The sequence below is a fragment of the Odocoileus virginianus genome, chromosome 9 (assembly GCF_023699985.2).
Source record: "Odocoileus virginianus isolate 20LAN1187 ecotype Illinois chromosome 9, Ovbor_1.2, whole genome shotgun sequence".
Classification (NCBI taxonomy): domain Eukaryota; kingdom Metazoa; phylum Chordata; class Mammalia; order Artiodactyla; family Cervidae; genus Odocoileus; species Odocoileus virginianus.
The window spans coordinates 66,683,252-66,695,332 of NC_069682.1; the positions used below are offsets into that span (position 1 = coordinate 66,683,252).

At 45.3% G+C, this 12,081-nt stretch overlaps 1 protein-coding gene across 16 annotated transcripts in view; it reads right to left on the reverse strand.

Annotated features, from left to right (window-relative positions):
- PTPRT (protein tyrosine phosphatase receptor type T) overlaps positions 1-12,081 on the reverse strand; it is a 1,083,381-nt gene that overhangs the window by 648,786 nt on the left and 422,514 nt on the right. For all 16 annotated transcript variants that reach the window (XM_070472652.1, XM_070472647.1, XM_070472651.1 and 13 more), the window contains exon 6: positions 516-690. In XM_070472652.1, the coding sequence (XP_070328753.1) occupies positions 516-690 (175 nt within the window). The remainder of the gene's footprint in view (positions 1-515; positions 691-12,081) is intronic.

The window sequence follows — 12,081 nt, forward strand, 5'->3', positions numbered from 1 at the left end:
AAGATACCTCAAGGTGAACAAGAAAACTGGGAAAAAATTGATTCAAAGTCAGTGTGGTAGGGGTTATTTATTTCAAAAGTCCATCTAAAATATTGTCACTATATCGAGTTTTCAATAAAATATCCCTTAGAAACAATTGTTTTCTCGATCACTGTGACAGAATGCCACCCAAGCACAAGGACATTGGCTCACTCTAAATTTAAATGCAAAAAAAACCCCCCAAAAAGCCAAATTTGGAGATGTCTTCCATGTCATCTATCCCATAAGCTTTCATGTACAGATCTTACATCTAAGACTCAACTTTGAATGACAGTGAAATATTGCATGATTTTACAGTAACTTTCTCTTTTTTTTTTTTTTGAAGTGGGTTGATGAGGAGAATTTAGAGCTGTTTCATTCTATGGAATGAGTGAAGGAACCACAGATAAGAAAACAGCAGTCTTAGCTCTTCCCACCATGCAAGCTTGGGGTCAAAGGATCCCTATGAGACCAACCACCTGGGTGGTGGCACTCACCTTTCACGATCAACTCGGCATAGTTGGACACACCAGAGCCACCGTCAGAGCGGATCACACAGCGGTACTTGCTCACACTCCGCTGGGTCGTGTCTGCCACACTGACTGTTGCCGAGAAACGCCTGTGGTTGACCACACGGGTGACCATGAGGGCCGTGTCCCTTCCATTCCATTGCTGCAGGACAGAGGAAAGGAGGGAGAAATCATAGTATCACATGCTCCCAGCGTGGAAGCTCCACCCCCCCACACACACACCCCTGGGGCCCAGGACTTTCCATAATAAGGAGTCTCCATTGCTGATATCGGTAGGTGACATGATTCAAGAATAAACTTTGTTAGGGAGCTGATGGCAGCTGCCTGGCCATTGGAAGAGAAGGCACAGCCCTTTCTAAACACCTTGGCTCCTTGCTCATCTGCATCTGGGGTTGGCCCTTGGCCCCTTAAACTTCCTCCCATTTTCACTCATCTCTTAAGCAAAACCCACAAGCTATCCCCAAGAGCAAACTCAGGTAAGTCAGTGAAAACATAGCCCACAAGTGGTAATAAGCAGCTGGTGTGCTGGTAACCCACCCACAGGTTCTGAGTCCCCCCTACATGGACCAATCTGTCCCCCAGGTACAGCGTGGATAGGGGCTTTTCAACACCTCTCCCCCTTGGCATATGCTCCTTCCACTGTCTGGAGCCTCCTGTCTGCCTGGAGATACACCCGCTGCCTTAAACGCCCAGGTGCAGCTCATTAGCATCTCCAGTAAGTGCCCTTGACCGTCACACCACCTGCTCGAAAGCTCCTTACTCTCCTATGTATGGTACAAACTTGCCACACAATTTTTCCAACAAGTGTTTCCCTCGATAGACTGTGAGCTGCCCGAGGGCAGGACTTTGCACTTTTCATCTCCAGCACCATGCCCTGATGCTTCTTGACTTGATAAATGTTTCTAGAATCAACATTTTTAATACAACATTTTTGTCTTTACTATCCTGGATCTCAGATGTGATATTCTGGGTTTGAAAAAGTCCCTATTTCACAGTAGCAAGTTACAATAACTGATAGGAAAACAAGTGCAGTTGAATACCATTTGTGCAACCTCAGGCAAGCAATTTCATTTCTCTGGCCTTGAGCTCCTCGTTTAAACCATGGATCTGATACTGGGGCTTGCTTTATGGAGTTATTGTAACAAATAAATGAGAAGGCATGGAAAACACTGAACACATAAAGGCATATTCTGGTGTCAGTGGAGCTCTCTAAATCAGGGGTCCCCAACCTCTGGGATCTAATGCCTGATGATCTGAAGTGAAACTGATCTAATAATGATAGAAATAAAGTGCACAATAAATGTAATGTGCTAGAATCATCCTGAAACCATACCCCTTGCCCCAAGGTCTGTGGGAAAAAACTGCTCTCCACAAAACCAGTCCTTGGTGCCTAGAAACTGGGGGATTGCTGCTCTGAATTAACCATGAAATTAGAGGTTTAGTGGGGTAAAGTGGATAACAGTCCTTCAAAGATGTCTATGTCCTAATCCCTTAGAGCCTGCAGTTTCATCACTTTACAAAGTAAAAGGGACTCTGAAGAAGCGATTACAGATTTTGAGATGGAGAGAGATCCTGAATCAAAGAAGAGGACTAATATGCAGAAGAGGAAGGCTGGATGATCAAAGTCAGAGAAGGAGACTCGGCGATAGAGGCAGAGGTCAGAGTGACGTGATCAATGGCTTGGAGGGGAAGGAAGGAACCATGAGCCAAGGAATGCAGGGCGGGGTGGCCCCCAGAAGCTGGAAAGGGTAAGAGGAGAGATTCTTCCCTGGAACCCCCAGAAGGAGCACAGCCTGCTGGCACCTTGATTTTAGCCTGTAAGACCCAATTCTGACTTTTGATCTCCACAACTGTAAAGTAATACATTTCCATTGTTTCAATCCACTAAGTTTGCAGAACTTGTTACATCAGCAATAAGGAATTAACACAAACAGCAAAAGACTAATGAAGTGCAAAAATATTAATTTTTTCAAGTTTAAATCTTATGTTGATGTCTCCTCCAGGATTATTTCACTTTTCTTCTTAACGACATAGATTCCAGCGAGGATTAAGTGCACCCCCTTGAACCATTTACATTTTTTTCTGTTTAGCTCCTGAAACCACCAGTATTTCTCCTGTGGAAGAATAAGAAATTGCGGGTTGTCTTATAAAATCTCTGGAAAAACAGGCCTTTTGATAATCACATTTGTCATATTGGGAGCAGGCAACAGCAGGACGTGGACGAGCTGAGGGCCCAGAGCCACGAAAGGCAACAGCGCTGTGATGGACCAGGGCAAGGAGCCGTGGAGGTGAGGTTCAGAGAGATGAGCCCACACGCAAGGGCAAGCAGAGGCTCAAGGTCAAGGCGACTGAGCAGTCACCCAGGAGGAGCCCCGAAGCAGAGATCACAAGGGATTCTAGAAGACCAGGGATGGTGAGAGGCTCAGAGCCCAGAATGCCGGGGCAACACGGAGAAGGGATTTAAGCAGAGAGGATGAGTAAGAAGCACAAGTACCAGCCACTGTCAGCCCTAGACAGAGGCAGAGAAGAAATGAAGAGAAAACAAAGGGAAATTTTACTGTGCAAGAAAGGACTCAGAAACCTCAGACCCCAGGCAATAGATAGGTTTGAGTGGATGCAAGTGGGACGCCAAAAGCCTGAAGTGGACCACAGCCCAGAGACAAGGGGAGAGAGTAAAGCCTTCCAGCCATGACATTAAATGCCATGTAAGTGCACAGGGATTCAGATGCCGGGATGCTCAGAAAGAGCAGGATGGTAAGGGGAAGTCAAAGTCCTGGGAAAAGCCAGAGCGGTGCAGGACACAGAAGGCGCACGCAGGAGCCCATTGAAAATTCCACCAAACCCTTCGGCCCGTGTCACCGCTTTGTCTTGCTGGAACTCTTCTCTTGTCATCTGTAATATTTTTCATCTATAAGTATGTCCTTCCACCGAAAGTTCCAGGCATGCCTCTTTTCATCTTGTGGCAAGTGTTTGAGAGTTGTATCTGTTATAAAATGAATCATCTTCTAGCCCCTCTGAGTTGATGACTCAATTGAATCAATTTCCCAGTGGGCACTCAAAAGAGTGTCTTAAGTTGGGTTCTCCAGACAGAAGCATAGTCTGGGGGCACTAGCTTGTAAAGCAAGCTTTGATCCATTCTACCCAACACCTTCCTATCTCTGCCTCTTCCGCCGGTACACTATACGAGCATACATGCTAAGTCGTTTCAGTCGTGTATGACCCTCTGTGACCTCATGGACTGTAGCTTGCCAGGCTCCTCTGTCTGTGGGATTCTTCAGGCAAGAATACTGGAGTGGGTTGCCATGCCCTCCTCCCATAGGGTCTCTGGAAAGCCCATGAGCCACTGCCTTGAGATTTGCTGGTTGTCTGCTCCTGAATCTATGTTTAAGAATGTTTTTAAAAAGAGAGAGACTAGAAAGTGATTTCCACAGACAACATGGGAGACTCAAGCACCCCTGCAATAACACACTGCTTCCTCTGAAAAGTCAATATATCCCCTGTGAATAAAGTTCCATAACAGAGTTTGATAAATATTTTGTTCAAAGTAATGGGATTTGTCTGAGTATTTATTAAGTAGAAGTCACATTAACGAACATAGCTGAATGTTCAGTCTGTGTCAGGCATTGTGTTAAGTGGCCTATGCTTAATCCACCTAAAGTTCCTAGGAAAAGTCCTTTTTAAACGGTGGGGCACAGACTAGCAGTTATCAATGTGACCCGGGAACCTGGGAGAAATGTTCATTTTAATGAGAATTCGAGGGCTGCTATACATTTGTGGAGGCTGTTTATTGGGGTTGGTAGTCTGAGTTGTCTTTTCCCTTTCCCTTATTCTATTATTAATCACACTGGAAATGTACTCATTATTTAACAAAACAGAAAATAAGAGAGTGTGGAGTGTGGAAGGTATAATTTCTGCCCAGAAGAATTTATAGGCCAGTGCTAAGATTCCAACAAAACAGCAAAAAGGGCAAAACATAAACATAAAGTCAAGTATTAAAATAGCATCCTTCAAGGAAGAAAACATGGTCAGCAGAGAATGAGCAATGCTTTTAGAATAATCTAGAGTGGTGGTTCTCCAAGGATGGTCCCCAGACTCACTGCATTAGCAGCCCCTGGAACTTGCTAGAAATGCAAATTTTCTGTCCCCACACTGGGCCTAATAAACCAGGAACACTATGGGGGTGGGGGAAGGACACTTTTGCTTTCACAAATCCTCTAGGTGATTCTGATGCATGATAAGGCATAAATAAATCCGAAGAATATTTCTATTTCTCAAATGAGGAAGACAGAGGTCAAATGACATGATTTAGAATTGTTGTCATTGTTCAGTCACTACGTTGTATCTGAATCTTTGCGACCCCATGGACTACAGCACGCCAGGCCTCCCTGTCGATCACCAACTCCCAGAGTCTACTCAAACTCATGTCCATTGAGTTGGTGATGCCATCCAACCATCTCATGCTCTGTTGTCCTCTTCTCCTCCTGCCCTCAATCTTTCCCAGCATCAAGGTCTTTTCAAATGAGTCAGTTCTTTGCATCAGGTGGCCAAAGTATTGGAGTTTCAGCTTCAGCATCAGTCCTTCCAATAAATATTCAGGACTGATTTCCTTTAGGATGGACTGGTTGGATCTCCTTGCTGTCCAATAAGCTGGAGTCTTCTCCAACACCGCAGTTCAAAAGCATCAATTCTTCGGTGCTCAGCTTTTTTATAGTCCAACTCTCACATCCATACATGACTACTAGAAAAACCACAGCTTTGACTAGATGGACCTTTGTTGGCAAAGTAATGTCTCTGCTTTTTAATACGCTGTTTAGGTTGATCTGAGTTTTTCTTCCAAGGAGCAAGCACCTTTTAATTTCATGGCTGCAGTCATCGTCCGCAGTGATTTTGGAGTCCAAGAAAATAAAATCTGTCACTGCTTCCATTTTCCCCCCATCTATTTGCCATGACGTGATGGGACCAGATGCCATGATCATATTTTTTTTTGAATGATTTAGAATAGTACTTCTCATACTAATGTGCATACAAACCACCTAGGGAATCTCATTAAAAATGCAGACTCTGATTCCTTGAGTTTGTGCTGAATTACTTGACATAATTCTTTTTTTTTTTTTAATTCATTTATTTGGCTGAGTTGGGTCTTAGTTGCAGCACAAAGGATCTTTAGTCTGGGCAGGCGGGATCTAGTTTCCTCACCGGGAAATGAACCCTGGCCCACTGCAATGGGAATGTGGAGTCTTAATCACTGGACCACCATGAAAAAAATCCCTTGATATGTTTCATTTCCACCAAGTTTCCAAGTCTTGTCGATGATGCTGGTCCAAGAACCACAGGATGAGGAACAAAACCTTACAAGACTCTGCGGAATGATGCTGGAGTTAGGATGTGGACCCAAGTGATCTGATTCTAGACACTGAGGCCTTAATCACATCGGCCAGCTGCTGGCCAGTACACGACAATGCACAGTTACCCTGTGGGACTGTGAGGAGGGTAGTGTGCAGTGTTGCAGAAACTCATTTGCTTCTTTAAAGAACATCAAATGCCATCCTACAGGAAAATACTGCCCCACAGAATACAGTTTGGAAATCGATGTGATAGATACCTAGCTTTCTAGAAACGTTGGGGGTCTCACAGTCAGAAATATCTCTGTGGGGAGGGGCAAGACATCTTCCTGAATTCCTGGCTAGCAGACTTTCTGGATATATTATTAAGGGACACCATAGCCAATGTGCTACCAGTCTTGGGTGGTTTTCTTACCCCAACTCTATCAGTCTGAAGCAGTGGCTGTCAAATGTTAGCATATGTAAGAATCACCTCCAAGGTGACTCAGTAGGTCAGGGGTAAGGCTAGATATTCTGAACTTAATTTTCAAAAAATTTTATTTTTTGGCTGCGCTTGGTCATCTTTGCTGCAGGTATGACTTTCTCTAGTTGTGGTAAGCAGGCATCTCATTGCTGTGGCTTCTCTTCAAGAGGCGCACGGACTCTAGGCACGTGGACTCAGTAGCTGTGGGTTTAGTTGCTTCATGGCAAGTGGAATCTTCCCAGATCAGGGATCAAACCGGTGTCCCCTGTACTGGCAGATGGATCCTTAACCACTGGACCACCAGGGAAGTCCAAGATAATCTGCATTTCTAACAAGTTCCAGAGTGACGCTGAGTCTGCTGGCCTTGTCCTACATCTCCAAGACTTGCAGGCTAATGTCATCTTAAGTCCCTCATTGTTAAGCAAGAGTCCAAATAATACCATGAAACATGTAAACATTCCTTAAATCCAGGTCATTTCCTGAGGCTGAGCGACTGATCACCACACCAAGGACGCTGAGCCAGGGGCCATGGGTGTGGCACCCCAATCCTGATGCTGCTCTATTGGCAAAGCAGGAGTTGTGACCACAGGTGGACCAAATCCACCTAGAGAATGGTTACCTGTTTTCTTTGCCAAAAAGGCTGTCTGCCTGCTCTATTCCTTGGGGCTACACATGCCCAGAGAGGGAAACTTTTTTCCAATCTATCCACCCAGGAGGGCCCGTGTGCTCTAAGCTGAACAAAGGTATTTTTGTAGCCTCACTGGTAGTCCTGCTTAATCCCATTTTTATACCCATGTCTCTCCCATTGTGGCAACAATTCCTTTAGAAATCGTTCTCCCTTTCGCCTCTTCCACCTGTTTCTCACTCTCTTTTAAAACAATTCAAATTCCACCTTCCCTTAGTTTGTTTTGCGCTACGTGGAATAAGTCTGCTTGTTCTGAGAGCACAGACTCTGCAAAAGCAGGGGTTGCAAAGGCCTAAATCTGAACATTTCTGACCCTGTGGCATTTGTGGGTCCCTTCACACCCAGGCAAAAACACCTCTATCTTCAGGAACTATCTAGAAAGGAAGACAAGAAAAGCATCTGATGCCAGGGAGACTCTGCTGTTTTCCTATCACCTGATTAGCTATCAAGGTAGCTATAATGGCCTTACCATTCTACAATTCCCCATCATCTCTGCTCCAGTGTCAGGACATTATTCTCTTTACAAAGAGATAAGACACAGCCTGCAAAAACGGCTGTCATTATTACAGGGAGTGCATGCAGGCTTGCAATTGATTTATAATCGGCAGAAGTGGAAACATTACTGTCTTTAATAAAAGGAAACTGTGTGCAACTGACATTGCGCCTGTTTTACAGGAGGTATTCTAACACTCAGGTCCTGGAAGCCTCCTGTGTGCTGATTTGAGCTCCTAGCACCGTGAGTCGCGTGCAAACACACACGTAAAATTAGGCCACCATTTCCAGTTGAAAATTACTCCAATTGCTCCAGAAATCTCCTGGCTAGAAAATACTTAGGTGAAATTCCCACAATTCATTCGTGATGAAAATTCTTTTCTAGTCACACTGCTTGCTTCAATAGCATGACATTTAGCAACTTGCTAAAATCCGGCCCATTGATTCTCTTAAGACCATATTTGTACCTCTTTGGCAATCTCTACAGAATAGCTTTTGATTATTCTTTATTAAAAGTTAAAAGAAATTGAAGTGGACATAAATCATTTCTGATTAGCTGTGCTCAAGACCTCCCAAGGGACCACTGCACACATGGCTGACTGCCCAGCTCAGGGTTCGGAGTTCCTGCACTGGCAGGAAGGTCCTGGCAGAAGCCCCACAGGGATCCATCAGCCCTGAACAAAGAAGATGAGCCGGTGGGAAGGGTCTGTGCACAGGCCATCACTCTGGGTGGCCTGATGTCCCTTTGACTATTTGCAGTTCACCTTTCTGAACTCTGCTCACAGGCCACTTCTTCCAAGGGTGCTTCTCTGAGATTCATAGTACTCCCATCCCTCCCTACTCCCTACCTCCTCAGCGGACTCTTTTAGCCCCTGGGAACCACGTCACATGTGTGATGAAATATTTAACTCCGTGATTAGTTGCTTAACGTTTCTCTCCACTGTTGAAAGGGAAGTTCCGTAAGGGCAAGAAGCAGGCCCAGCACTCTTCCTCCCAGCACCCGTGTGCCAGGGCAGGGTGAGCTGGCTCAAATCCCGATGCACATAAACAGGGAGTGGGCCGAGGGAAAGCACTGAAGACAAGATATCAGGAATTAAAGGAGCAGGGCCTCCCCTGGTGGTCCACTGGCTAAGACTCCATGCTCCCAATGCAGAGGGCCCAGGTTGGATCCCTGGGGCCACAGGGAACCAGATCCCATGTGCCACAACTGAAAAAAGATCCCACAAGCCGCAATAAAGATTGCAGAGTCCACAAGCCACAACTCAGCCCCAGGGAAGTTAAAAAAAATACATATATATAAAAGGTGCTTTAGTAAGTAAAGGAGCAAAGAACACACGTGAGAGGGGGCATTTCCAGGTCAGAGTTGCCTACGGTCCTCAGAGATGAGTTGCACAGGATGGAGGAATGTAAGAACCATGCATCTGGTGCAGACAAACCTAAGAGAACCCAACCCCATGAAGATCCAAACCCCAGCTAGATGTCCATCTCCTAAGTCAGCCTACAGGAGCTTTTTATTTTTATTTATTTTTTATTTATTTATTTTTTTTTTATTATTATTTTTTTTTTTTACAGGAGCTTTTTAAAGTCTGGGGTCCCTGCAGGTGAAAAGGAGGAAAGAAAGAGCTGTGGCTATGATGCCATGACTCTGTAGACACAATAAAACCCACACAGGTGGAGACTTACTGAGCTTTACAGCTTGTAAATCAGATCTCAAAGGTAATAATAAAAGACTGGGGTTTCCTAAGTGTGGGGATCCCAAGCGATGGCACAGACCAGCTGGGTGTAAGCCCCACCTGGATCCACCCCCACATCATCTTCCCACCAGGACTTGGGGGTGTGGCGGGGGAGGGGGGACAAGGGAAACTGTTGCAGACATGAAACTCATGCTGCCTACTGGGTGATGAGTAACAAAGTCCTTGGTCTCTGACCCAAGAGTCTCCTGTCTTCTGCCAGCATCCATGCAATGGGCAAGCCAACTCATAAGCTTGCGATGACCTTTCATAGTTGCTGACAGATGATGGAACCAAGAGGGCAGAAAAATTATCAAGAAGGACGCAGTCAGCATGATCAAATGCTGAAAGAAAAGCCAAATATAGGGAATAATCAAAATAATGATGGAGGAGGAGCGGGGGAGGAGGAAGCCCTTCAGGCAGCGGGAAAAACAGGTTTCCTGGAAGAACCTGCTGGAGAGGACTGACACGGCTGCTTATCTCAGCTCCGGCGTGCTGCTGCCGGCGGCGTCACAGGGCAGCAGCCTCTTCCGTCAGATTAGGGTCCGCTCCTGTAACAATGCCCGTGATTTGCCCAAACATATGTGCTCCTCCTGCCATCTGTGCAGACGCTCTGGATGCACGGCCTCATCTCTGAGACTCTTCAGATATTATTTCCTATACAAACTCCAATGGAGTGAATCCTTTGCAGGGAGGCCTGCAAGTCCACCTTGCTGGTGGGGCTGACAGGGCCAGTCCTAGAGCCCCTGAGAAGTGAGATACACAGGTCACAATCTTCGACAAAGACCAGGCAACACACAAAATACTTCTAAACCTCTACCACCTTAATGAACACTTATCTAGTGTGGTGGTGATGGGCGGAGGAGGCTGAGGGTTACTTAACCCGTATTCCCAATGGGGACCACGGCTGCTGCTTCTGCTGGCGTGTGTGTATATGCGTGTGTGTTTCTTTTGGCGTGTGTGTACGTGTGTGTGTGTTCTGTTGGCGTGTGTGTACGTGTGTGTGTGTTCTGTTGGCGTGTGTGTACACATGTGTGTGTTCTGTTGGCGTGTGTGTACACGTTTGTGTTCTGTTGGCGTGTGTGTACGTGTGTGTGTTCTGTTGGCGTGTGTGTATGTGTGTGTGTTCTATTGGCATGTGTGTACGTGTGTGTGTTCTGTTGGCGTGTGTGTACGTGTGTGTGTGCTTCTGTTGGTGTGTGTGTACGTGTGTGTGTGTTCTGTTGGTGTGTGTGTTCACATGTGTGTGTTCTGTTGGCGTGTGTGTACGTGTGTGTGTTTCTGTTGGCATGTGTGTGTGTGTTCTGTTGGCATGTGTGTACGTGTGTATGTTTCTGTTGGCGTGTGTGTATGTGTGTATGTTTCTGTTGGCGTGTGTGTATGTGTGTGTGTGCTTCTGTTGGCGTGTGTGTACGTGTGTGTTCTGTTGGCGTGTGTGTGTTCTGTTGGTGTGTGTGTATATGTGTGTGTGTTCTGTTGGCGTGTGTGTACGTGTGTATGTTTCTGTTGGCGTGTGTGTACATGTGTGTGTGTGTGTTCTATTGGCGTGTGTGTATGTGTGTGTGTTCTGTTGGCGTGTGTGTATGTGTGTGTGTGCTTCTGTTGGCGTGTGTGTACGTGTGTGTGTGTTCTGTTGGCGTGTGTGTACATGTGTGTGTGTTCTGTTGGCGTGTGTGTACGTGTGTGTGTGTTCTGTTGGCGTGTGTGTACGTGTGTGCGCTCAGTTTCTCAGTCATGTCTGACTCCTAGCAACCCCATGGACTATAGCCCACCAGGCTGCTCTGTCTATGGGCCTGCCCAGGCAAAAATACTGGAGTGTGTTGCCATTCCCTTCTCCAGGGAAATCTCTCGGACCCAGGGATTGAACTTGCATCTCCGATACCTCCTGCATCTGCTGGCCTAACTACCTCTAATTCTGTTATGTCCTGCGAAGGCTCCTACCATCCTTAGGATATTCTGTACCTAGTAAAAAGTGGTCATCTTTCCCCCTTTCAACAGCATTTTTTTTTCTGTTAACATCAGTTACCTATATTTATTTTAAAATATTTGGATGAAACAGGAAAGATTAAAGATGAAAGTAGAGACTTCCCTGGTGATCCAGTAACGAAGACTCCAAGCTCCCAAAGCCGGGGGCCCAGGGTCGATCCCTGGTCAGAGAACTAGGTCTTGCACACTGAAACTAAGAGTTCCTATGACACAACTAAGGGATCCCACACGCCGCAGCCAAGACTGAGGATCCTGTGTGCTGCAACTGAGGCCAGGTGCGGCCAAATAAAATTAAAAAAAAAATTCATCATCCATCATCACAATCAATCAAGTATTCTGATAAGTGTTTTATAGTGTTATATGTGTATGTTTATATAGGTATGCAAATAACTGTAAATATGCATGTACATGTGGTTGCTTTTTGATATAGAATTAATCTGTTGGGCATACTGTTTTATAACTTACTATTTTCACTTAAATGTATATTGTAAAAATGGCCTTAAATATACTTCTATAACCTGAAGTTTAATGGCCCCATTTACTTAATCAGCCCCTTTTGTTGGGACATTTAGGTTGTTCTCAATTTTTTATCCTGTTGAACACACTTGTAGATAAATTTTTTCTCTGTCATTGGTTATTTTTTTAGGTAAATTCCCAAAAGTGGAATTACTTGCTGGAAGAATATGTACATTTAAAGGTGTTACATAGCTCCTGCCAAATTACTTTCCAGAAAAGATGTACCAGGTACATTTTCACGGTGCTACACTGATAATGCTGTCACTATGGTTCCACCTAGTTGCACTCTGATTATTGTCCTTTTCTTCCTGTTTTCAAA